The 27,816-nt window shown below is 37.8% G+C and overlaps 1 protein-coding gene across 1 annotated transcript in view; it reads right to left on the minus strand.

Moving 5' to 3' along the window:
- Window positions 1-3,731: 3,731 nt before the first annotated feature.
- Window positions 3,732-27,816, minus strand: part of LOC138887235 (uncharacterized) — a 33,398-nt gene continuing 9,313 nt past the window's right edge. Inside the window, exon 2 of the mRNA XM_070168959.1 lies at window positions 3,732-3,813. Coding sequence (XP_070025060.1) covers window positions 3,732-3,813 — 82 coding nt within the window. The remainder of the gene's footprint in view (window positions 3,814-27,816) is intronic.

The raw sequence follows: 27,816 nt of genomic DNA on the forward strand, positions 1-27,816 counted from the left end.
TCAGACCCGCTGGCCGAACTACTGGCTGAACCATCATCAGAAGAAAGCAGAGCTGCCGTTTCTTCATCTAGGGCCCTCACCCTCTTGATCTCAGTAGATAAATAATGCCCCTGCATATACATCCTCAAGAGCCTGTATTTAAGATTCTAATCGGGCACGCTTTAGGGCTCGAGCCAGTTCAAACTCGACATTTTTAGAGACCTTCCTAGCCCGAGCATTTGTAGCAACAACATCGTTTTGGTACGAGGACATGAGCGCATATACCTCGGTCTTGGCTACGGATAGAGCGACAACCGACTCAGTATAGAGATCCTTATACTTAACACTATCCGCTCTTGCCTCTTAAAGGCAACGCTCAACCGAAATCAACTTTCCTTGGAGGGTATCTCTCTTGGAGGTTGCCTCGTCCACACGCTGCTTAAGTGCGAGAATCTCAATATCTCTGGCTCTAAACCCCTCCCTCATCAGGGCATCTTTTTTATCAAGCTGCAAAGATCAACCCAAAGTTGTTAAATGCTAAGATCAAACAAGCATGGAAATAAAAACATGCAAAGACTGTATTACTTGCTCAGCAAGATCGGTCCGCTCTCGAGACACCATCACAAAACAAGCCTGAATGTCATTCATTTCTTCCTCCTTTTTGGTAAAAAGAGCACTGAGCTCGCCAGCCTCTGATGAGAGCCTCCCACACTCTTCCTCATAGCGGGTCGACTCAGCTTGGGACTTAGCTAAGGCCCGATTGTAAAGCGATATATCCTGAAAGCAAGGAAAAACAAAATTAGGAAGATGGGGATCGAAGCTCAAAGCAGAGTCGGCAAAAGATTACCTGTTTACGTAGCCTCTCGGTTTCCTCTAAAATGAGTGAGGCGTTATGCTCGGGATTTTCTTCAGCCCCAGTGAAGAATCCTTCAAATACATTGTTCCCTTTGAGGAACGCCCCCGTATCCGAAGTCTCTCTATTTTGGGCATCCCGTATCTCCCTCAGAAAGGATGTCGGGCCCGACAGAGAATCACCCACGTCAATAACCCCGGTTGGATCGATCGGGGCCTTCACTTTCCTTTAGGGAACCTCAGGGTTGGGGCCCCCTAACTCATTTACCGAGTGCCCCTGAACTCGGGAAATGTTTTGGCTGTCGATCGGCTTAGGGACATCACGTTTAAGAGCCTCTTTGGCCCGAGGTGGGACAACATTAGCAACTCTTGGTTCAGAAGCCTTCAGGTCCATAGCCATCGGCTCAGCAAGATCTGAAGTACACACTCTTCCTTTTCCCCTATGTGCTAGCGGGGAATTATCTCTCTTCGCCCCCAGCTCAGGGACTCTCTGCTGCTTCCGAAGTTAGGGCCACTGAATCAACCTTAGACTTTTGAGCTTTCGCCTCCTCGGAGTAGTCTTTCCTTATCAAAGAGGCATCTCCCAGGCCTGCATAAATGCAAAAGGCAGCTACGAAAGTGGAGAATACGGTTAAGGGGTACCTCCGGTAACAAGCTCAAGTACGGTAGAAGAGAAACCGCACCGTGGTTTTTAGCTTCCCATCGGCCCTTGGCCAGTTTGCGCCATACGCGCTTAGCATACGAGCAAGTCGAATCAAGCTAGAAAACCTAGCCTGAGAGATCCTTAACCGCACAAGGGTACCACTCAACAGTTGTATCAACGAAGGAAGTTAGTGCAAGAGAGAAAATGGTCCAAAGGAAAAAAATATTTAATCGGCATATTCACTTACGATTCATGTTCCATTCAACGGGGAATGGCATCCTTTCAACATGAATTAGATCTGAAGTCCTAACTCGGTCAAAGCGACTCATCCACCCTATGTCCTTGCCTTTGTCGGTATAGGCAAAGAAGGCCTTCAAAGCCCGATGTTGAAGCTTAATCAGGCTGCCTCGATAAAGTTTTGGGGCTGTACAACCTAATCAAATAGTCAAGGGTAAAAGGTACCCCCTCGGCCATATTTGCAAAGTACCTAATAATGTAGACATAGCACAAGAATAATGGATGAATTTGACCGAGCGTCACCCGGTTCTATCCACAGAAATCAAGGATTACAGGGTCTATTGATGGAGAGGATGGTTCTACCGGACATAGGGTAAAAGGATATGTATATACTCTAAGAAAACCGGGTTTGTACCTCGTTACATCTTCCTCCCGAGAAGGAATCTCTACGTGCACTGCCTCTCCCTAGCGGCAATCCATTTTTACCTTCCTAATGTCGGTTATTAGGCTAATATACCGGGATATCGGTTCGCATTGCCCCGAATTCAAAGAAGGCTTGTCAATCGTGAAATCGGAGGATGTTTCACAGAGTCCAAGGATGCACTCTTCAAGTAAAGGAGGTACTATGGTCTTATCCTTAGACGAGCTTGAAGGTAAAGAAGCTTTGTCATTGTAGGAAACAGTTTTAGAGGTTTTCGCCATTTTTACTGTAAGATCTCAGAGGAAAAGAGAAAAACTGGATGAGAGACGAACACATGAAAGAAGTGAGAAGATCTGTTGAATGTTTGGATATATGATGAAGTGTAAGGAGAGAAGGATTGGAGTATTTATAAAGGCTAGTAGCGTGTGTTGGAAAAGCCAAAGGACAACCGGCCATTATAATCAATTTGAGGCTTCTCAAGAGCCGTACGAACGTGACTTTTGAACATCCCTTTTTTGTCACATTAGCTGCTCACATGACATAATTGATGTAATGGTAAAGGTACTGAAGAGTTGAATAATTCAAATCGTTCCTTGTTATTTCATTCCAAGGAATGCGGGGACTATCTATATATGGTAAAAATCAACAAAGGCCAGTTTTGAGGCTTCTATGATACTCCGAGCCCGATAGGCTCGGAGAATGATTCAGGGCTCTTCCCCAAAGCACTCGCCTTGGGAAGGTATACCGAGGACTTATCACGGAATACCTTGAGGTAGGAGGAAATTCGACGATAATCATGGAAAAGCGGAAAATTCCCAGGGGCACGTGATCGAAACTGACAGGGCATGCAAGAATAGGACAAGTTAGTACTGAACCATTATACAGTTGTACCAATAGCATTTCCCACCCTTTCTATATAAATGGGACCCTTATCATATTGTAAAGCCTCTTGTATTGGGATTATTACACAACATAGTGAATACAACACAACATTCTCTGCTCTTTGCTTAAACAATTGTTCTATACATTTTTACTTGTTCATTCATTGTTAATTTATTGTTCTTCATTTATTGCTCATTATTAACCGCAGAAGTCCATCTTTAAGGCCCTCATTGTCATTAATTCTTCATCAGTTGTTCAGTGCTATTAGCCCCATCTAGACCTCGAGGCTCTGCTCTAGCCAGCTCGGAGCCCAGCCTTGTGATCCTATTGGTTTGCATTTCTTATTTTCTTTACTTACACTTAGCATCTACTGCCTAACAACTAGTATTAAAATAAGTCACGTATTTTTAGAATCGCAAAATCAAATATGACTGTAGTTACTATTTTCAAGGTAAAAAAACATACACCCGCGGGGTGACCCCATGTCACCCCGATCCACATAAGCCTGTCGACACCATTTCAATTGCAATTTATCCCTTCCACCAATACCATTAAGCCTTACACTCAAACTTTCACCATTCGCTCATCTCCAAAAGACCCGATTCCCACACTCACACTCGGTATCAGCCTCAACCAGTTGCAATAATTATGCCTACCCCAAAAAGTACAACCACACAACGTGACTCATCACTCATAGGCCCATAATAACATTTCTGATCACAATAGCTTCCCATAATCAGATCCAATACCGGAAATTAGTCTCATATCCGTTAGAACCCTGTTTGAACCCTCCACAGCACTGACAATGACGAAAGAAACATGAAGACCTCATAACTATTCACCTAAATCAGCAACTCACATCTAACGCCATCGGACACATACCATGCAAGCGAAAATTCAAATAAGCATAGCACGAAAAAATGACTGAATATGTAAGGAGAAACACATAAGAGAAATATTAAACAAGCTCGACAGGCACAACTCTCTGTTAGTACCATGCTACGCATTAATTTACAAAGAAGAATTAAGGTATATGAATAAATCACAGTGATCTCATCCTGATATAACTTTTACCATAGCACGCAACCCGGTTCAAACACATCAAATCACATAAAACTACGGGGGTCTCACCCTCAACTCTGAATCACAAGTAGAGTACACATCATACCAACCGAAACCTTCCACTAATTCAACTCTGCCAACAAAATAACAACACGTACTGGTTCCCATATTGGTAGAGTAATCAAATGAAAACCTACCGTAATGGACAACATGAATTTACTTCTAGTCTCATAACTCTAAATAATGAATAAGAAATGATAGAAACGGGCTAGCACTCATAGAATCTCCCAACAGGGGAAACACATAAGCATAATACTAAATAACAAAACCCACCCACATGTGAAGCAAAATAGGAGGGCTCACCATGATAAGTAGAACAGAAATAAAATACGAATTGTGCTCATCTATAACAAATAGAAAGCATACCTATATTACATCACCTGGAGAAACAGACTCAGACCTACTGTATGAAACACATCAACGGGCGGGGCATCCTTGCCTGAATACCATATTGTGACATATCTGTCTGGAGTCTGGGACAATCTCTCACCATGTGGCTGGTATCTGCACACTCAAAGCAACCTCTCTGCTGAGATGGTTGTAGGAATTGTGCGGTATGGGTGATCTGAGACCCATGAGCACCTGAAACACCATGCGAAGCCTGAAATGCAAACTGAACTTGCTGACCCACAAAACCTCTACCATATCGTACCATGCATCCAAAATGAGGACCAGCTGATCTCTCAAGTTTGTGAGGCCTCCTAACCTTCCTATCCCCTCTCTCCTAACCTCGCATGTCCTCTCTCGCCTGGCCCCTCCTGGCCTCTCTCTCCTGATCCCACATGCACTCTAATCGCTGAGTGATCTCTACCACCTGCTAAAATGAAACATCTGTCTCCAACTCCTAAGCCATGCTGAATCGAATATCATGCCTAAGCCCCTCAATGAATCTACAGACATGCTATCTAATTGTAACGACCAAAGCAAGTGCATATCTAGCCAAATCACTGAATCTAATTGCAAACTCTAACACTGACATAGTGCCCCAACGTAGCTACTCAAACTCCACTCACCATGCATCCCGAAGGGACTGAGGTACAAACTCTCTCAGGAACATCTCTTAAAACTAAGCCAATGAAAGGAGCTAAATCTGCTAGGCTACCTAACTCATATTCCCACCACCTTTGATAAGCTGTCCCTCTAAGCTAGAACATAGTAAAAGCAACCCCATTCGTCTCCACAATACCCATTATGTGGAGAATGCGATAGCAGTCTTCTAGAAAACCCTAAGCACCCTCTAAATCCAAACCACTGAAAGTAGGAGGGTCATATTTCTTGAACCTTACAAGTCTACTGGCCTTGAAAGTAGGAGGTGCCTCCGATACATGCCCCCAACCGAAGCTATTGGCAGATCCTCAAGTGCTACTTTGGAAGGTGCCGTAGCCGCGACACGTGCTCCTCTTTGGCCTCTGCCCGTGTGCCTGTCTCTAGCGATACCTGCTCTGGGAGTAGCATTATTAGTAACTACAGCTCGTGTCCTCACCATATATGATAGAATAGAATGACAAAGCTTACATTCAAAGATCAATAAACTCGCACGATATGAATGAATGAAGGGAAACTGTCCTAATAGTTATGTAGCCTCTCGAAGATAAGTACAGACATCTCCGTACTGATCCATAAGACTCTACTAAACTCGCTTATGAGTCATAGCACCTATGAACCTTGAGCCCTGATACCAACTTATCACGAACCAACTTTCCCTCCATAGGATGTCGTGATGGAACCTAGTCCTAGGGACTAGGTAAGCCGAACATTTAATGAAATAACAACAAAAATAAATTACAATTTACAAATGCAGAGAAGGAATTAAGTTTACAATCCCAAAACCGGTAATACAAGTCATAAGCTCTATAGAGTTTTTTTGTTATTGCTAGAAACCTCTAAATATAACTGTTCCGAATTAAGGATAAATAGTGTAAAAATAACATCAGAAGGTGACTCTGAAGCATGCGAACATAGAAGCAGGTTTACCTTGAGTTTCCATAGCAGGAGTCCACACATCTAGCTAACTAATCATGTCCAAATGCACGCCTCTAACGAGGTATGACACAGCCGTTTGCAATAACAAAACCCAACAAGGAGTCGGGATCAAATCCATAGGGAGCTGAGATGGGAGTTAGTAGTATATATTTGGAGTGAGTACGTGAAGTATCTAGATAATACTTCCACAAACAAGGTATTGTTTTTACTTCTAAAATTAACTAAGGATTGCAAATCTAAAGGTATAAAACTAGATATGATTATTTTTGAATGTTTTTCAAAGATCTAAAAAGGCATAGAACTATGACTATGACGTAGATGTTTGCCTAATGGGATAAAGACTTTTATGTTCTTTTATTAGATGGGGTGTATTATAGCTCACAACACTATGTTGCCTACTCAATAACTCTTGGTTAGAGAGTGGTTTTTCCCAATTTGGCTTTCTCAAGACCAAATGGATATCTACCAAAATAGTTGATAAGAGCTCAAGTCGGGTTGTTACTATCTCTAGGTTGAACCCTTTAATTGGGTTTATCAATCTCTCAATTGACCCAATTCCTTGTTACCTAAGTTAACCTCGACTACGCCTCTCTTTCTCAAGAAGAGACTAAGTCAAATAGGCATAAATCAATCTTTGCAACCATTAATTTCACAATTGAAGCATGAACCTGGCTAAATAACAAACACCTATTCATAAACAAGCATAAAATTAATCACCCATAAGGTTTACACACTAGGGTTGGGTCACAACCCTAGTAAAAATCTAACTCATAGTGGGTGTAGAAAAAAACAAAGAAGAAAAGATAATAAAACTCATATTGAAAGATTAAAATATAAAAATCCAATGTTAAATCACCAAAATAAGCTAAAGTTACCTGAAGTAGCAAGAAGAAATGACTACAACACTTTGAATATTAAAAACTTGACCTAAAAAGTGAAACTATTCTATTTATACAATGCTGGAATTTTAGGACAAAAATACTCTTTCAGAGGTTCTGCGGTCGTACAATTCCATGTGCGGTCCGCACTTTGCTTCAGTCTTGATAGGAATTGAATCTGTGGCTGCACAATTCTAAAACGTAGCCATATGTCTCATATTTTATGGTCCGCACATTTCTGGTTGCGGCTGTACAAGGCTCTTCTGTGGACCGCATGTTTTTGAGTGCAGCCGCGTAGCTGACTTCTGCCACCGCACAATAATTGTGCGGTCCGTACTTCCTTCGATTATTGAAATGAACACTTACTGAACTTCTTCTCTTGAATAGCTTCTGCGGCCGCACATTTGATGTGTGTATCACACTTTGCACTTATCTTTGATGAGCTTGTCTTCACAATCTGTGGCCGCAGATGGAAATCTGCGGTCCACAATTTGAGCTTCTATACATAATTTCGTCCTTGATTTCAGATCACTCCTTCTTGAGTTGAATTTCATCTTAGTGCCTCATTTTCCAATACTCCTACAATTAAGCATAATTCATCAGCTTTCGGAATCTAATTTAACGCTTTTAGACTAAAACGAAAGCTAAAAGGCGCTAATAAGTAGTCAAATCCCCATTTATCAACTCCCCCAAACTTAAGCTTTTACTTTTCCTGAAGCAAATAAGGTAATTCCCACCTCCACAAGTTAAGAGCTATTCCAGCTAATATAAGATGCATCAATCACACATCAATTGGGACCAACAATTACCTACAACACTTAAGAATTATTAAAAAGACAATGATTTGTATTTTTAAGCACAAATAGTTCTAATGTGGCACTTAAGCATCAAGAGTTGACTTTATTCATCAAAAAAGCTCTCTCTTTTATGTAGGTCATTGTGGATCCCAAACTTCTACTCCTCTACCTTTCGTTAGAATATCTCACTTAAGAATGTAGCACTCAACTAAGATATTTGTGAAATGTTCTCTCATCTCTCTCAAAAGAATGTCCCAAGTACGACTCTAAGTACCATATGCTTGCCCCTTATGTATATCACCACTAATATAAGTTCACTCGGTTTGAAATCACGTAGGGCTTTTTCAGAATGTAATGACGGCTTTTGGACTAAGGTTGGATATGTTGGAATAGAATGGGTTTATCTTTCCTTAAGCACTTCATTTTTCTCCTTTCGGCTCATGTTTTTCCGACTCTTTGAGGAATTTTATTTTTCCTTAGGAGAACTAGAGAGACTTAACATCACTCTTTCTTGGTCATGATATTCAATTCTCCTTCTTTGTTTTCTCCATTCTTTGCATCGTTACTTTTCTTTGAATCCCTTCAACTCTTTAACTTATTCACTTTCTTTTTGAATTTTTCTTTTTGTTCTTTCTTTCTTTTTCTTTTCCTTTCCTTTTCTTCATTTCTTTTTTATACCTTGATACCTTTTTCAATCTTCTCGTCTCTCCCCCAAACTTATGTTTTAGTCAATGTTGATACTTAATTTTTCCCTCATATTTTTAAAATAGTATATTTGCATCATTATTTAGTTTATAAACCTATACAAGCATTTTACATATTTTTTCATAATTTTTAAAGGTTTTAAATTAATTTCTTTGTGCATTTTATTGTATAAATATCCAATAATTATCCTTTAGGTTATTTTTATGGTAATGTAATCATCAAAACTCATAATTTACACCAACATATATGTTTTAAATATTTTACTACATTTTTAATAATTACATTTGTATTTTTAGGCTAATTACATATTTTTGTTATTAATAGCCAATGTCCGTGTATAATTATATTATTTATGCAGAAAATAACTTTTTATATTTTTATAATGTTAAGTCATTATTCTTAACCATTTTAGTGCATAAATAATATTTTTGTTATTTATTAATTATTTTTATAAATCATTTTTTGCTAAATATTAGGTATTTAAATAATAGCCTAATTTTAAACCTATTTTCGGACGTAATACACCAGCCTAATACCCCATACACCAGCCCAAACCCGTCTAAATAAACCCGACCTAACCCCCTTCTTAATTGTGGTCGTTGATCTCTGAGATCAACGACCCATATCCTTCCCCCACTTTAATTAACCTAACCCACCCCAAACCCTACCATTCCATCTCAGACGCCACCTTTGAATACTCTCCCCTCTTCTTCTATGAACCCTAGCCGTTGTATGTCTCAACCTCTCCAAATCTGGCTCTAAAACGGAATCAATCGTTGATTCACTTACCTTATTGATCTCCTCTTACTACTGGTTGTTCGTCTGTGATGTTACCTAGTTGCTTGCCTAAACATGGTAAGCAAATCTCATCAAAATCGAACCAAAATCGGTTCAAATCCTTGACCTTTCTGCTATTCCGTCTATATTCATCTTTTGTTCTATCATGGGTACGAATCTCTGTGTATTTTATGTTGATTCTTACTTACCCTAAAACTAGGGTTTTCAGATCTCTTTAGATCGAAACAAAATTGGTTTGATTCTCTGATTTTAAGTGTTATAATGTCTATGTTTGTCCTATGTTACTATTTTCATGTATATTCTGGTAATATTTGCTTTCCCTAAAAAACTAGGGTTTACCTATTTTTCCCTAAATCCGATTTTTGTTGATTCTTCATGTTATTGCTTCCTTATTTATTGTTGATTTTACAGTGTTTCCTTGTTTACTTGTTTAATTTCTACTACTATATAAACCATTCCCCATTACCCTTTAATATAGACTTGAATCGTTGTAATCTCACTAAAATTTTAAGCTATATTATGTTATTCCTTCATTATCTCGTTCTATACTTTGGTTCTTGGCCGACTAAAAGCCAAGGCCACCAAAATTCTGGGCTCTTGCTCTTCGTTGATATTCAGAATACTGTGGACTTTTGTTCTTTCTTGTTTTTCACTTAACTGGTGAGTTACTGGACTTTGTAGTTTCATTCCTATGTATCTGTGATTTGCATATGTTTTCACTCCTAGAGTTTTGCTTAATGTGTTCTTCTGGGTTGTTTTTGTGTGCAATTCTGTTTGTTCTACTTCAACTTTTAGCTCTCCTTAACTTTTAACTTCATATTGACAGTTTAAAGCATGCGTAAACCCGATTTGAGTGAATTAGATTCCTTTAAAGCTCATCTAGCCTATGTGTCACAACTTACTGATGTTTAGGACCTTTGCATCTCTTTGTTGTCTAATTTTGCTATCAATCCTGTTACTTGACCATGCTTTACTTACATGATTCGTATCCCTTTTAAGAGACTAGTTGATTGTGTTCAAAAGCATGAATGTATACATTAACTATATAGCATAAGTCTGTTTCATGTCCTATTCTGAATTTGTTGTGATGATATCCTGCTTATGTAGCATGTTTGATCCTGTTCCTTAATAGTATGCTTCTAACATGTCTTGACTTCCTAGTAGTTGCAATGATCTGATTTCATCCGGTCTAAATTCTGTTGTCAATTAATATGATTCCTTCTTATAACACTAACACCTATACTTCGTATAATTTGAACCTTTTCCTTACTATGAGTCTGTGTACACCAATCCTGCAAACTTGTTTTGTTAATGTGTGACAACTTATGCATTAGGTGTTGAACTTGTTCTTCTGAATCTTTGCTAAGTCTTTTCTTAAAACGTAAAGCTTGTTTGATTATCTACTCTATTTGCTCAACTTGACTATGTTTGTATCCTTTATTGCTGTCTCTCAACCTTAGTTTACTCACTTTCACTTGTTACCTAGGCTCTTTTGAGTTTTCATGCTTAGCCGGCTGAAAGACAATGCTACTTAGGTTCTATCATTAAGCTCCCTAGTGTGAGCACTGCTCGGGGTCCATTTTGAGACCCTTGTGAACTATGACACACTAGGGTCTAAGGTTTCTTGGCACTCTGTCCTAAATGCTCATTCTACTCCCGTCTACCTGATGAATGAGCCAATGGGCTTGTGTACATGGTTGTTTTCTGAATCTTTGATGGCTACTGGGTTTTGGTTATTTTCTGAATGTGACTTCCGGGTTGTGGTGAAACCTGTATGTATACGAAATTGAAGGCTTGGCTAGGCTGGGTATACTTTGGGCATGTCTAAGGCCTACTATTGTTATTTTATAACTTTGTAATTTATTTCATTTATTGGTCCTGTAATAATGTTATAATAACAATTTGGGTGTTAGTAAAGTTGGGAAAATGGATTTATTTTAATATTTGCATGAAACGGGTAAAAATCCTGCCTATAAGTGTTTAATTTGCTCGAACATGTTCTGCTAATGTATATGTTAGATAACCTGCCTATAGGTGTTTAATTCTTTAACATATTCTGCTTCTACATGTTTGTTACATATCATGCCTATAGGAAATAAAATGACCAATCTTTCAATTGCAACATATTCACTAGATACCATGATCATAGGATTATATTAGTTTATGTTCTAGAAATATGCATTTTAGAAATCATGCCTATAGGGTCTTAATTGGTTAATGTGTTGTTGTTACTCACTTAGGAGACATGCCTATAGGAGCTAAAACCAGTTTCAATCGCTAATTGTAGAAATTCCGCCTGTAGGATAATCCCACTCGCTTTTAAGTGCTAATATTGAACTTTCACACATTGTTTTATTGCTTAGCTATGCCATCATTAGAAAGTATGCCCATAGGATCAAATTGAGTAATTCTGAGCATTTCCAATGGTTATCACTGCCAACTACTATGTATATCACTTAGAAATCATGTCTATAGTTTTAATCACTTATAATCGGTAATTCCAATAATGAGCATGCAATATCAGATTCCCTAAACCGTGCAGTTGTTTAGAAATCACGTCTATAAGATTGCACCATCTATCTGAAACTGTCTGCACGAGATCACATAGAAACCATGTCTATAGGGTTTAATGGCTTTCATTTGGCTCAATTCTAAAACTGTCTAACACTTAACGTCTAATTTTTTTGCGTGCATTTGTTGTCTAAGTGTAGAGGCTAACTTGAGCCCGTAATTGCTTTTCCATGAAGGCCAACTTGTTTTGTGTGTTGCCTAATTTTTTCATTTTGAGCAACCTATGTTAAGTCTAGAACCACCCAAAATAGAGGTCCAAACGCCTCATAGACCATAGGCATGGGACGGGAAGTGCACACATAAGGCATGGTTTAGAATCAACTAATGCGCTTTAGGTAACAACTTAAAAATAGTAATCGAATTGCAGGAGATGATAGTGTAACGACCCGACCAGTCGTTCTGAGAGTTATAACCTCGTTTCTCCCATTTCTGCTAATTTGTGTGTTGTTGAGATGTGTTGAGTTGTTTTGAATTGGTAGTTTGGGTTCGAAGTAGTTTTAGAGTGAAAGGAGGCACTTAGACTCTTAGTTAGAAAGTTAAGTAAGAAAAGTCAGCCGGAAGTTGACTTATGAGTAAACAAATTCAGATTAGGAATTTTATGATTCAGTAAGTTTCGTTGGGCGATTTTAGACTTAGAAGTGTGTCCGGAATGTAATTTGGAGGTCCGTGGTAGAATTAGGCTTGAATTGGCGGAAGTTCGAAATTTAGCGATTTTGGTCGACAGTGGAAAATTAGATGCCGGGATCGAAATGGAATTTCGAAAGTTGAAGTAGATTCATAGTGTCATTTGTGACTCGTGTGCCAAAAAGTACTAACCCAGTAGAATGCGATTTGTTATTATAAATACAAAATAGAGAATACTCGTTAATTATATATGATAGTTATACAACCATGGGCTCTAGCTAATAAAAGAAAGGAACTGGGCCCAACTACCCCAATTGTTGCTCACGTTTTAGGGCATTAGGATTTAAAAAAAAAAAAAAAACAAAGTTGCCTTCTTGGTTCACAAAGGCATAAACTAAATTAGCTAAAAAGCCGTGGGTGGTTGATGTGCACCAGAGAGCTTCCATTTGTGAAGATTCTTTAGAAGTTTATAAGTTTCAGGTATGGATTTATTTATCATGCACTTTGAATTAAACTTTGGCAAGTAACTATGGAAAGATATAATGTAGGAATTAATTACGACAGCATGATTGGAAATAATTATTAATAATGATTATGTTGTATTAATTATATAATGATTTAAAAAAAAATAAGTATATGTCTTATGGTACAATTTTTGAGAAAAACAATTATTGACTTCTGCTTCTACATAGTTTCGATTTTTGCAATAGTAATATAGAAATTTCAATGATTAACTAGTGATTGACCAATGATTATGTTATGATTGATCTTAAGATTAAATATAAGATTGAATTTTAACGTTAGATGCTAAGCAATCTACTGGAAAAGTTACGACATCTGTTCTATAATTTATTGTTGTTATTTTCCCTTTTGAAATTACTGTTACAAAACTTATTTTTTTCTATGTACAGAATACTTTTTAACTTTTACTTTCTTGTAATCATCATAAGGTTTCGGGTATTACTATATAGGAATCGTAATTTATCATTGAGTTTAGATTGAAATACTGGGATATGTCATTACCTTTAAAATTTTGGCATTTGATAGGTGAATATAAAAAATATAACTCTAAGCTTGAAGGTTAAGGATATTGAGAGTTGACCCGACTAGTCAAACTGACACTGTTAATTAATATTTTTGCATAGATTAAGGCCATTGGAGGCCGTTTGATTGGTGTTATAGACGTTGCAAGGTTGGGGAACTTCTCATTAGCGAGATAAGTAACAGTTTTAACTCTGGCTTTGAGGGTATAAACTTGGAGAATTTGATATCATGAGATTGTTTGGAGGTGAGGCCACGCTAGGTGACAGGCGTGTGGGTGTATACCTCGAGGGATTGAGACTTGGTCCGTCCCGTGAAGCTGCGAGGCCTAATAGTTATTATCTGTGGTTATGTATTTACTTGTTGTTGAACTTGTTTTCCTTCATGTAAGAGATCATTCTTAGGCTTTATTCATGCACACATTATTTGTACTCAGTCATAAAAATTATTGTACATGTTTACCTCAGTCTCTATTATTTGCTAATATGCTGTGATACTTATTGTGGGTTGTGTTCCCTTATTTATTGATGATGGTGAGGCTAGTGAGGTACATGATTGAGTGAGATCAATGGCTTGATTGTGAGGATATTAATACCATAGCGCGTGAGTTGTCCGCGTAGCACGTGAGTTGACCGTGCGGGTCCAGGTATTGATACCATAGAGCATGAGTTGTTCGCGTAGCACGTGAGTTGACCGTGCTGATCCAGGTATTGATATGATGGCACGTGAGTTGTCCGTGCTTAGCGCTTGGTCTTTGGGAGCCCCTTCGGAGTCTGTACACATCCCCAGTGAGCGTAGAGTGTTGAGTGTATTGAGTATGGAGTGCTGAATGATGGAGTGATATTGTTCTGAGGTTGCATTTACTTTTGCTTGTACTGCATTTACCTATTAACTTCTTTGTGGCATTTATTGGTTTTATGAAATTTATCTGTTTATTTATGTTTATTGTAAATTGTGAAAATAAATAATTAGACTGTTTTGCTTAGCTCATCACTACTACTCAGTTCCTTAGTTATTTCTATTACTACTAAGGTGATTGTACTCACACTATACCCTGCACTTTATGTGCAGATTCAGGTGAGTTAGAGCGCGGCGATCGTTGAGTTCAGGCCGGTTATCTTTGGAGACTACAAGGTAGCGGCTAGCGTCCGCAAGGCCTTTTTACTCCTCTTTTCATTTCTTATTTTGGATTGTTAGATAGTTTATATATCTTAGTTTATAGTTTTAGACGCTCATGACTTAGTGACACCCCGATGTTTGGGGCTCATTATCGTATTTTTCTATATTATATTTAGAGTTGATTTAGTTTATGAAAAATTTAAATGTTGAAATGTTTTATTAATTTCATATAATCGGTTTAGTAGTAATATTTTGGGAAGTAGGATTGCCTTGTAACATGATAGGCTCCATCACGACCATGGTTAGATTTTGGGTCGTGACAAGTTGGTATCAGCGCCTAGGTTACATAAGTCTCACGAGTCATGAGCGGGTTTAGTAGAGTCTTGTGGATCGGTATAGAGACGTCTGTACTTATTTTCAAGAGGCTGCAAAACCTTTAGGAAAACTTCACTTTCTTCAATTCTTATCGTGTAGTATTGATTCAGCTTGAAATGTAACTTTTTGAATTCCTTCCACGCATTCGTATGCGCACATGAGCGCTCGGTATTAGTTGTGCATCGACGAATTGTGATTCCTTGGATGAGATGCGAGATGTGATTTTTGTGTGTTGATGTTGGGCCAGTCTGGGGACTTGAGGCCGGGTTTTGACTGTAGATTGAGCACTGAGGTGTTGATTGTGTGAGAGCGCGCTTGTGGACCTATATGACCAGTAGTGTCCCTATTAGAGAAAATGGTGGCTGGATGGATACGTGATGAGTATGATGTGACCACGAGATGAGTTCACATGATTGAATGTGATGAGAAGGTATTGCAAAAGGTTTCACTTATTTGCGACTCCAGGTATGTTTTTAGGCTCGTTCAAGGATGAACGTTTGTTTAAGAGGGGGAGGATGTAACGACCCGACCAGTCGTTCTGAGAGTTACAACCCCATTTCTCCTATTTTTGCTTATTTGTGTGTTGAGTTATTTTGAATTGGTAGTTTGGGTTCGAAGTAGTTTTGGAGTGAAAGGAGGCACTTAGACTTTTAGTTAGAAAGCTAAGTTAGAAAAGTCTGCCGGAAGTTGACTTATGAGTAAACGAATTCGGATTGGGAATTTTATGATTCACTTAGTTTCGTTGGGCGATTTTAGACTTAGGAGTGTGTCCGGAATGTAATTTGGAGGTCCATGGTAGAATTAGACTTGAATTGGCGGAAGTTAGAAATTTAGCGATTTTGGTCGACAGTGGAAAATTAGGTGCCGGAATAGGAATGGAATTTTGGATGTTGGAGTAGGTTCGTAGTGTCATTTGTGACGCGTGTGCCAAAAAGTACTAACCTAGTAGAATGAGATTTGTTATTATAAATACAAAATAGAGAATACTCGTTAATTATATATGATAGTTATACAACCATGGGCTCTAGCTAAAAAAAGGAAGGAACTGGGCCCAACTACCCCAATTGTTGCTCACGTTTTAGGGCATTAGGATTTTAAAAAAAGAAAAGTTGCCTTCTTGGTTCACAAAGGCATAAACTAAATTAGCTAAAAAGCCGTGGGTGGTTGATGCGCACCAGAGAGCTGCCATTTGTGAAGATTCTTTAGAATTTTATAAGTTTCAGGTATGGAATTATTTATCATGCACTTTGAATTAAACTTTGGCAAGTAACTATGGAAAGATATAATGTAGGAATTAATTACGACGGCTTGATCGGAAACAATTATTAATAAGGATTATGTTGTATTAATTATATAATGATTTAAAAAAAAATAAGTATATGTCTTATGGTATAATTTTTGAGAAAAACAATTATTGACTTCTGCTTCTACATAGTTTCTATTTTTGCAAAAGTAATATAGGAATTTCAATGATTAACTAGTGATTGACCAATGATTATGTTATGATTGATCTTTAGATTAAATATAAGATTGAATTTTAACGTTAGATGCTAAGCAATCTACTGGAAAAATTACGCATGTGTTTTTTTAATTTATTATTGTTATTTCCCCTTTTTGAAATTACTGTTACAAAATTTATTTTTTTCTATGTACAGAATACTTTTTAACTTTTACTTTCTTGTAATCATCATAAGGTTTAGGGTATTACTCTATAGGAATCGTAATTTATCATTGAGTTTAGATTGAAACACTGGGATACGTCTTTACCTTTATAATTTTGGCATTTGATAGGTGGAATATAAAAAATATAACTCTAATCTTGAAGGTTAAGGATATTGAGAGTTGACCCGACTAGTCAAATTGATACTATTAATTAATATTTTTGCATATATCAAGGCCATTGGAGGCCGTTTGGTTGGTGTTGTAGACGTTTCAAGGTTGGGGAACTTCCCATTAGCAAGGTAAGCAACAATTTTAACTCTTGCTTTGAGGGTATAAACCCGGAGAATTTGATATCATGCGATTGTTTGGAGGTGAGCCCACGCTAGGTGACGGGCGTGTGGGTGTATACCTCGAGGGATTGAGACTTGGTCTGTCCCGTGAGGCTGCCAGACCTAATAGATATTATCTGTGGTTATGTATTTACTTGTTGTTGAACTTGTTTGCCTTCACGTAAGAGATCATTCTTAGGCTGATTCAAGCTCACATTATTTGTACTCAGTCATAGAAATTATTGTACATGTTTACCTCAGTCTTTATTATTTGCTAATATGCTGTAATACTTGATATGAGTTGTGTTCCCTTATTTGTTGATGATGGTGAGGCTAGTGAGGTACATGATTGAGTGAGACCAATGACTTGATTGTGAGGATATTAATACCATAGCGCGTGAGTTGTCCGCGTAGCACGTGAGTTGAGCGTGCGGGTCCAGGAATTGATACCATAGCGCGTGAGTTGTTCGCGTAGCACGTGAGTTGACCGTGCCGATCTAGGTATTGATATGATGGCACGTGAGTTGTCTGTGCTTAGCGCTTGGGTTTTGGGAGCCCCTCCGGAGTCTGTACACATCCCCAGTGAGCGTAGAGTGTTAAGTGTATTGAGTGTGGAGTGCTGAATGATGGAGTGATATTGTTGTGAGGTTGCATTTTCTTTTGCTGGTGCTGCATTTACCTGTTAACTTCTTTGTGGCATTTATTGGTTTTATTGAATTTACCTGTTTATTTATGTTTATTGTAAATTGTGAAAATAAATAATTGGACTGTTTTGCTTAGCTCGTCACTACTACTCAGTTCCTTAGTTATTTCTATTACTACTAAGTTGGTTGTACTCATACTACACCCTGCACTTTATGTGCAAATCCAGGTGAGTTAGAGAGCGGCGATCGTTGAGTTCAGGCCGGCTATCTTTGGAGACTACAAGGTAGCTGCTAGCGTCCACAGGGCCTTGTTACTCCTCTTTTCATTTCTTCTTTTGGATAGTTAGATAGTTTATATATCTTAGTTTATAGTTTTAGACGCTCATGACTTAGTGACACCCCGATGTTTGTGGCTTGTTTCCGTATTTTTTTATATTATATTTAGAGTTGATTTAGTTTATGAAAAATTTAAATGTTGAAATGTTTTATTAATTTCATATAATCGGTTTAGTAGTAATATTTTGGGAAGTAGGCTTACCTTGTAACATGATAGGCGCCATCACGACCATGGTTAGATTTTAGGTCGTGACAGATAGTCTGTGCCCATTGAATAATATGAGTAACACCCCATCTTGAGGGAGTTACGAAGTATTATTTACTTCATGGGGTGATCCTTTAGGCTAAAAAATTTAGGACCCCCTCCCATTTTGTCTTTAAATCAATTATTTGTGTTTAATAAAACATCCCAAACATATTTCTTTCTTTGTCTTTGTTTGTCTGACTAATTCATATAATTCGAGTTCGGGGACTCACAGTTGTGGACCTCAAAGTGTGCCTAACACCTTCTCTTTAAGGTAATTTGAGCCCTTACCCGATCTTTGGTGACGTAAACTGGCAAAACTAGAGTTATTTGCAAATAGGTGCCCTAACGCACCTCATACCTTTTAGGTGGCGACTCTCTCTTTTAACACCTTCCTTAAAAGAGTTTTCATGTGTCGAAACCCGATTTCGCGAGAAAAAGGGGAGCGATAGCATGACGACTCTACTGGGTGTCACACCTCCTTTTTTACTACCCGAGAAGGGGTATAAGAGTGTTTTTCCAATTAAAGTGACATAAATCAAAATAGGATTATTTATTTATTTTTCAGAGTCGCCACTTGGAATATTTATTACGGTGTCCCAAGTCACCGGTTTATTTTAAAATCCCAAATCGAGAAAATTTCGACTCTATTTTAAAAGCCCGCGAACCAAAAATTCTAAATAAGGAATTATGTTAACCCGGGAGAAGGTGTTAGGCATTCTTGGGTTCCGTGGTTCTAGCACAGTCGCTTAAACTATTAATAATTGGCATATTATATTCTTTACTACATGTTTTAACCTATTGTGCATTTTTAGCTTTATAACCGCTTTTAATTATTTTATGAAATTAATCTGGAATAAGTTACGATTGTCGTACACTTGTTTGTTTGATACACATTGCGAATCATGTCACGGGAATCGTACCCACGATCTACAACGTGTTTAATTTATCAAAAGTTATTAGAAGTTGTAGCCGGATCACATAAATGTACCCCCGGATTTTGGGAATTAAGTATCACAGCTACGTCATAGAAATCGTGCTCGTAACAGGGATGATTTTATTATAAACGCGCCTAAAGCAATCTACGAATGTTTAAAAATGTGTTTTTCTATACAAAGTTAATATTAATGTGAGGGCCATAGGTTATAGATTTTATTTGCGTATGACACACCTCAAATTATTTTTAAAAGAAAAGATTTGTATTTTGCTAAGGCAAACTAAAGATGCTCCTACTTTAATCTAATTTGAAATTAGGTATCATAACTACGCCACGGGAACTGTACCCGTAGTTGTGATGATTTTAATTACGAGCCTAAAGCAAACTGCGAAATATTCAAAAGTGTTTTCTATACTAGTTGGTATTAATATGAGGGCCATGAATTATGGAGTTCAATTATAAATGGCATGCCTCAATTTGTTTTTTTTTTTTAAAAAAGATCCAACAAACTACGGATGCTCATATTTACTCCCTAAAATTAACTTGAGATTGAGTACGGGCTCTCATAGAATGAGATTTTTGTGGCTAAGTGTATAAGGATCAATCAACACTTCTTTGGATTTTAACGGCCTAATGTTCGTTTGGGAACTAGACACAAAGCATTGGAAATGATCATTTTTAAAGAAAAAGAGAGCTGAGCAACCTTTTCAATTTCATAAGCATCATTTAAGCCTTTTGAAAGATCATGCTACATTAGAGGTCTCTAAAATAGGCCCACAGCTAAACAACGTCTAAAATTCCAAGAAAATCTTTGTGACTTCAAATTTGTCAGCCTCTTCTATTGGGCCAAACTTTGAGCCAAATGGATTTTGGGAACAAAAGAGCCAGCAGCTTGTACACTCACTTTGGTCATAATCAGGTTGATAAGTTAAAGCTCAAGAACTTAATACAATCAATTTTGAACCCACAGTGTGCGAATTGAACTGATAAAGAAATCGTGAATTTTAACTACAAGAATATGGGCCAGGCATATAATACCGTTTCTGAAAGTATCAGGCTCTCAAATAATTTTCTAGAATTCTTTACTAGGATAACAACTAACTTCAGCTAAGCCCAATACAATAAGTTGATTCAAAAACTCCTTATACAAATAGTCAAAGTAGTGATAATGAAACAACACACCAAATATACAGAAAAAGAAATCATTGGCATTTAAAATTTCAAAAAAAGACTATTAGAAGTTGGAATTTACAATTCTGGCCATTTCAATCACAACTCTTAGTAATTAATGCTTTCTAATGTATACAAAATTATTTAACAATAACAAACTAAACTAATACATGGTCTGATTGGATCTTCGGCTCCAAATCCCTTTTCAACAACTTTAAATTCCTCCATTGGCTTTAGAGCTTACCAATCTAACCAATTAGTGGTCAGATCTACAAACTACAGCTAGGTGATCAAAATCAAACAATCTTTAACACAAAAATCTACACATTTCATATACAGAATACTATAGTAGAACTCTTATTTAGACTACAACCAAATTTGTATGCTCTACACAATATCCTCAACCTTAAAATCAAAAGGTATTTAGTAAATGATGCCTCATACTACTCATAACTAACATAACAATGCTTCTCAAAGAAAGAAAAAGAAAGAAGAAGACATCATGTCACTCAAAATTCATGTTTCATCAACTACTGATGGCATTAGACCACTTCCCTTGTCCAAATACTCCAACCATTACACAAATTAACAAAACAAATAAGCAGAATACAAAACTAAAGCAGATTTAAAGCTCCAAACAGGCTGAAAATCCCACAATCATTGCAAGAGTAACAATCCAACTTCATTTACACTCAAATATTTAAGGAAATCAACTTTTCATTCAAGACAACTCAATCCAAACATATAAAAATTCAGAAAAATACCTAGAAAAGGAAAAAACCAGCTTAAAGAAGCAAAGCAAATTGCAGTTCCTAGGTCAGCTCAGCAGAAATCAGCAATGAACAAACCCAAAGTTCTGTTCCAGCTTCTGAAACCCAGCCAAGAAGAACCACAAAATAGTAGAAAACTCGAAATTTCTTAAGAACCCTTGAAAGAATTTTGTTCTCAATCGTTTACCCTCTTTTTTACTCTTTTTTATGTGCCCTAATCATTGGCAAGAGTATCTTTTTATAGAAGGAATTTTAGGGAAACCAAATCAGATTTGTAATTTAAAAGTACCCCCTTAACTTCTAATTTTATTAACTTACCCCCCCCCCCCCCCCATTTTCCCCCTCTTTTATCTCTAAAATGATCCCTGTCAGCTTTTCTAGAAGCTTCCTATAAACTTCCTTCAAATCCTATCCAATTCAAACCTAGTAGCCCTGTATTTACCCCTTTTTATTTTTATTGCTTTAAGGTTTAAACCTAGTGGTATTGGATCTGGACCATATAAACCTTAAGCCCAATATTTACTTGGGCTTTTATACTAAAAGAAACCAAATGTGAACTCCAACCTATAACAAAACAAACTTATGCAAAAATAAACCAATATTTGATTAAACAAAGACTAATGATGCATTTTTTTAAGAAAATATATATCATGAAAGTTATTATGCCTAATTATTGAGCTATTAAACACTGATTAATTAATTATGCCCTAGAAAAATAATTTTTTAGACAGAAAATGGCATCACGGTAGATGATGTGAAGAAAAGGGAGGAGAATTATACCGATTAAATTGCCAAAAGCTTCGACAACTCGGAGAAAGGCAGTAATGAATCCATTTGAACTCCGATGAACACAAAACTCGGCCAATGGTGGGAATTGTTACATAAATACTAGCCGGACATTCATCCATGGCCAATGCTTCACGCAACAATCTTCACCACATGCCCAAGACAAGATGAGACAGTGGCTCGAAGAATTTTGAATCGTTCACTGCTATTTGCCCGAAATCCTACCGAATCTATGAGATAGGGCATTCTTGACATCAAACGAACTCCCTTTGTTGAAAATCTGAGGAATTCACGGGGGCTTTATCATGAATTGAGGACTAAGTAAAGAAAAATCAAACAAAAGTAAAAAGTCTGAATTTTTATTTCTTAGATTCAAATTCGGAGAAAATGAGTGGCCTTTTGAGGAAATCAATAGTGGAATATGAATGAGGGGATGGTGGGGCTGGGTGGTTGAAATTTGGAGGCTTTTGGAGGTGGTCCGCCGCTGCGAGATGATTTCCGGGCTGCGGAAGAACAATGGTGATGGGCAGCGATTTCTGAAGGAGAACAGACCTAGGTTTAAGCTAATGGGGCAAAATGAATTAATGAAAAAATGGGGGGGGGGGGATTGGTCGTTTAATGAGGCCATGGCATCAAAACGGCATAGTTTTGCAACGCAACAACGACGTTTTGGGGGTAAAGGGAGGTCTGACCGGGTAGGGTATTTTGGGCTTGGACCTGGATGAATTTTCTAGGGGAAATTAGGCCGATTTTGGTGTAAAAATTAACCCAAATTCAATATTCAAACCCCTTTCTTCAATTACCCAATTATTTCCTTTTTTTGTTTTTGTTTTTCTTTTTCTTTAATTAAAAATCAAATATTAAATTCCTAAATTTATGTAAATTTTAAAACTAACTAATTATCTAATTATAATATTACAAAAATTGTTTGATCCTAAATTAAAAGGGAAAAAATCAATAATCTATAAATTAAAAGGTAAAAAATGTAAAAATGAGTCATTTTTGTGATTTTCATTTTTTAATAAAATAAATAATTAACTAATGAATCCAAAAATGTAAAAACAAAACCTAAATGCAATGCATCGTATTTTTGATATTTTTCATGATTTTAATAAAAATTAAACGTGCACAAAAATGCAAACAGTTAACAAAATCCTACAAAATGGCAAATAATTGGAAAAAATCTATTTGTTTGAATTTTATAGGAGTATTTCATATAGGGCAAAAATCACGTGCTCACAGCTGCCCCTTTTTGCTCTGAAACACGTAGGATTTTCAGGCAAAGATAAAATGAGCTATTACGAGCGATTTTTGCCCATTTGAAACTCCATGAGAAGCATCTTTTGAAAACGTCTGACCGAACCTTGCTTTGGAGTTTGCCTACATATCCTTGGCTATAAAGGAATCAGGTCAGTGTAGTTCTGAAAGTTTTGGTAGCTGGGGCTACCGGCAAACTGTGATTTCACTACTATTGCTGCTGGTTTCTGCTTGCTGACCTCCTTATTACACTGAAATAAAAGATGAAAAGCTAAACTAGCTAAGCCTATCAACTACGAGTTATTCCTATCTATAAACCTTCTAAAGCTTGATCTTGAGTCTTGGCTGGTTCTTTCTACATACTCTGATCTGAATCTTGATGCTCGTTAGTTGCAACTGCTGATTCATCCTTCTTCAGCTTTTCGGATCAAGGCGGGACATGCAAAACTTGTGCTTTCAATCATATCTTAAGCAGCCCACAACTTTTCTCCGCTTCTACACTGAGAGTTCAAATTCTTTTCTTGTTCTTCTTTTCTTTTATTTGGGTTGAGACTTCTTCTTTTGGTCATCTCAAACCTTGTGCCTCACGGTAAAAAACCTTTTCAGGCACCAAAGCAAACAAACGAACAAAATTTTTCTGCCCTAGTTTTCACTAGGAAAATTTCGTGAGTTATTGTAAAAAAAAATCAAAACTATTTCTTTATAGAAAGCAATTAAAGTTGGGATTGTGTATCACTGAGAAAAGGAGATTATGGTGTGGAGACCCTATAACTAAAATGGAATCAAATGGGGATCGGAGGCCTTAAGTTGGGAAGATTACCAGGTTATGTTGGAAAAATGACTGGGTTATGCCAGAAAGGTCCTCGAGTTATGCCAGAAAAGTCATCGGGTTGTGCCAGAAAAGGAAAAGGTCATCAGGTTATGCCGGAGAAGGTCATCGGGTTATGACAAAAAAGAAAAAAGGTCCTCGAGTTATGCCAGGGAGGTCCACGGGTTATGCCGGGAAAGTCATCGGGTTATGCCGGAAAAGAAAAGGTCCTTGAGTTATGCCGGGGAGGTGTCATGACCCAAAATCCACTAAGGGTCGTGATGGCGCCAGGCACCGCTATTAGGCAAACCAACCAAAATACTTAATTAAATTCTCGTTTTAATAATTTTGAAAATTATTATTTTCCTTCAATTTTACCAGTAAAAGATAATCGTTTCAAATCGAATATGAATGTTAAGAAATTAATACACGATACCCCATAATCATTCCAGAACCCGGTGTCACGAGTGCATGAGCTAATTCTAAGAAGCAATACAATACAACAACCGTCTGAAATACAAATTGGACAGAAAGTAAATACAATAATCTGGAAGAGACTCTACTGGTTGCGGGTCGTCTCGAGAAGTGCAGCTCACCTAAGTCTCCATGTCAACCATGCTGCTACATCCACTAGGCCACTAGAGATGCATATGCATGTGCAACAAAAATGCACAGAAGTGTAGTATGAGTACGAAAACAATGTGTACCCAATGAGCATCCCGTCTAATCTCGAAGAAGTAGAGACGAGAGGTCGACTTCGACACTTACTAGTGGTCCAATAATGTTATCTCAATAATATAGTAAATCGGCGATTTTTGTATAAACATGATTGTAATTCAATAGAAAGAAGCAAGTAAGAAATTGTTTCTTTTATAGAAAACTTCCAAATTCCTTTTCATCGTTTATACAAATATTCTCAAACCGGGAAGAGGCAATAACAACTTAAATAAGTTTCAAGGCAAGCAATACAAGCATGCGTAAATCATCCGAGGTCGTATGGCCCGATCCAACAATATTTAAACTCTGCACTGCCAGAGGGTCGAATGGAGCGAACCATATAGCGTCTATTTAATCTACAGAGGCGTTCAGCCCGTTGCAGAATTTAAACACACACAGACAGTCAATCGAGAAGTCATCATGAAATAATTATCCAAAGAAAACCAATTCTATATTAGCAATTTAAGAAAAAGATGTTTAAATCTTTTTAGAAATTGATTTACTAATTCGATTTGATTTAAGCAATTCAAACTGTCAATAAGATTACAAATAATCCAAGTATAGCATGCTTTTGGGTCCTAGACTACCTGGACTTAAACATAATAGTAGCTATGCAAGGACTCTCGTCACCTTGTGCATACGTAGCCCCCACAATTAGAATCACATATTTATTTATTTCTCATATGGGGATAATTCCCTCTTACAAGGTTAGAAATGAGACTCACCTCGCTCCGAAGATCCACGATCGGCATTTCTCTTCCATACGAAGACTCGAATCGATGTACAAAGCTCCAAGGCAAGCCAATAATAATACAAATCCATTAATATATGCTCAACTACCCCTAATGATCCAATTTATAACAATTCCTAACCCCAATCGAAAAGTTGACCAATACGCCCTCGGGCTCACATGCCCGGATTCAAATTTTTTTTGATGAATAAGTTTACCCACAACCTCAAGAGCTCAAATATATAATTTACTCTGAATTTCATACCCAAAATTGCGGCCAAAATCCAAAAATACCATTTCTAGGTCTTCCCACCAAAACCCCAAATTTATACCAAATTTCATGCTCAAATCCGTATATAATCAGTGTATTTAAATCAAGATAGGTGGGGATAACTTACCTTGTTATTGATGATGAAAACCCCCTCTTGAAACCCTCCAAGAATCGCCTAAGCCAAGAGAAAGATGAAAAAAATGGCCAAATCCCGACTTTAAAACAACCCACTGCCTCCAGCCCTTTCCGCACCTGCGATCTCTTGACCGTTTCTGCGGTTCCGCTAGTGCGGACCAAACGCCGCTTCTGCGGTTCAGGGCTCCCAGCCTATTCCGCTTCTACTTCTTCTCCTCCGAAGATGCGGTCTCGCATCTTCGGCAAAATGACCGCATCTGCGGTCCTATCTCTCCCCGACCAATTTCGCATCTGCGACCATAGGGCCGCTTCTGCGGCTCCGCATCTGTGGCCCCAGTCTCACAGGTGCGGTTACAACAACAACTTCAGCCTTTTCCAAAATTCTATTTTTGATCCGTTAACCACGTGAAATCCACCCGAGGCCCCTGGGACCCCAACCAATCATACCAACCAGTCCCAAAACACATTATGGACTTGCTCGAGGCCTCAAATCATATCAAACAATGCTAAAACCACGAATCGACCTCCAATCCAAGGTTTATAAACTTTTGAATTTCAAACTTCTACTTTCGATGTTTAAACCTATCAAATCACGTCCGATCGACCTCAAACTTTGCACGCAAGTCATATTTGCCATTACGAACCTACTCAAACTTCCGGAATCGGAATCCGACCCCAATATCAAAAAGTCAACTCTCAGTCAAATGGAACGAAACTCCAAATACTCGAACATGCTTATTTGTGGTCTCCAATGGCCTGTCCTTGGTTTAGCACGTTTTTTGCAATCAATTTGTGGTCAAGGGGACATAATTGGAACACACAGCAGGCAGCATGGAGGAATACATGTGATTCAAGGCGTGGTCCACGTGAATGGAAATCTGCAGAGCATATGCAGTCATTGTTGTTTAATGCAAGCATGCTCATTGGGACCTATAAGGAAAGATTCCATGGGAATCTGCATTGGTACCATTTCTTGGACTACGATGGGAGATTCACGAGAAGGAGCAGCACGCCATTGTTGGGCACGCTCGTCACGAGAAAAAGCACGCTCTGTGTTCTCCAATGGCCAGTCAAATTGAAGATCACATGATTATTGGACTGCACAATGGGAATCTGCAGACTTTTGAACTTCATATGCATGGAACGCAGGAGAAGGGGTTACAAATGCAAAGCTGGAAAAAGGCTATGTACGTAAACATATGATGCATTGGAATTGGGCTAAAGAGACACAAATTTGACATGCACTTAACTGGGCAATTACTGGTTCATCATTGGGCTTCAGTACGACCTGGGACATGAGAATTGCAGTATGGAAATGATGGATTATGGGCTAGTTTTTAATCTTGATATATCGAGTTTCATTTTCTATAGTAGATAAAATGTGATATCAATGTTGAGTTCTTTACTCAATATTGATAATAGGTGCTATGTACTTATCAAGTTTTATTATTTGCATTATGTTAGACATCCGGACAAATTGTTTATGTTCTGATTTTGTATTTGATTTTGATATATTTATAAAAAACTAACCCTAGGCGCCTGCCCAGCGGATTGAAAAAAAAAACTCTCAGTCAAACTTCTCAAAAACCTTAAAATTTCTATCTTTAGCCAAATGACTCCAAAATGACCTACGGACCTCCGAATTCACTTCCGATTGCGCTTCCAACTCCAGAATCACCATACAGAGCTACTCCCAGACTCAGAGTCACAAACGGACATCGATAACACTGAAATGCACTTCAACCCAAACTTATGAAATTTCATCCAAAATGCTAACTTCCACAATAGGCGCCAAAACATTCACAAGTCTTCCAAAACCCGATCCGGATATATGCCCAAGTCTGAAATCATTATACGAACCTGCTGGAACCTTCAAATCCCAATTCCGAGGTCGTTTACTCAAAAATCCAATCTTAGCTAATTCTTTCAACTTAAAGCTTTCGAAATGAGAATTCTCTTTCCAAATCAACTCCGAACTTCCCAGAATTCAATT

This window comes from Nicotiana sylvestris, chromosome 3, assembly GCF_000393655.2.
Source record: "Nicotiana sylvestris chromosome 3, ASM39365v2, whole genome shotgun sequence".
NCBI classification, from domain to species: Eukaryota; Viridiplantae; Streptophyta; class Magnoliopsida; order Solanales; family Solanaceae; genus Nicotiana; species Nicotiana sylvestris.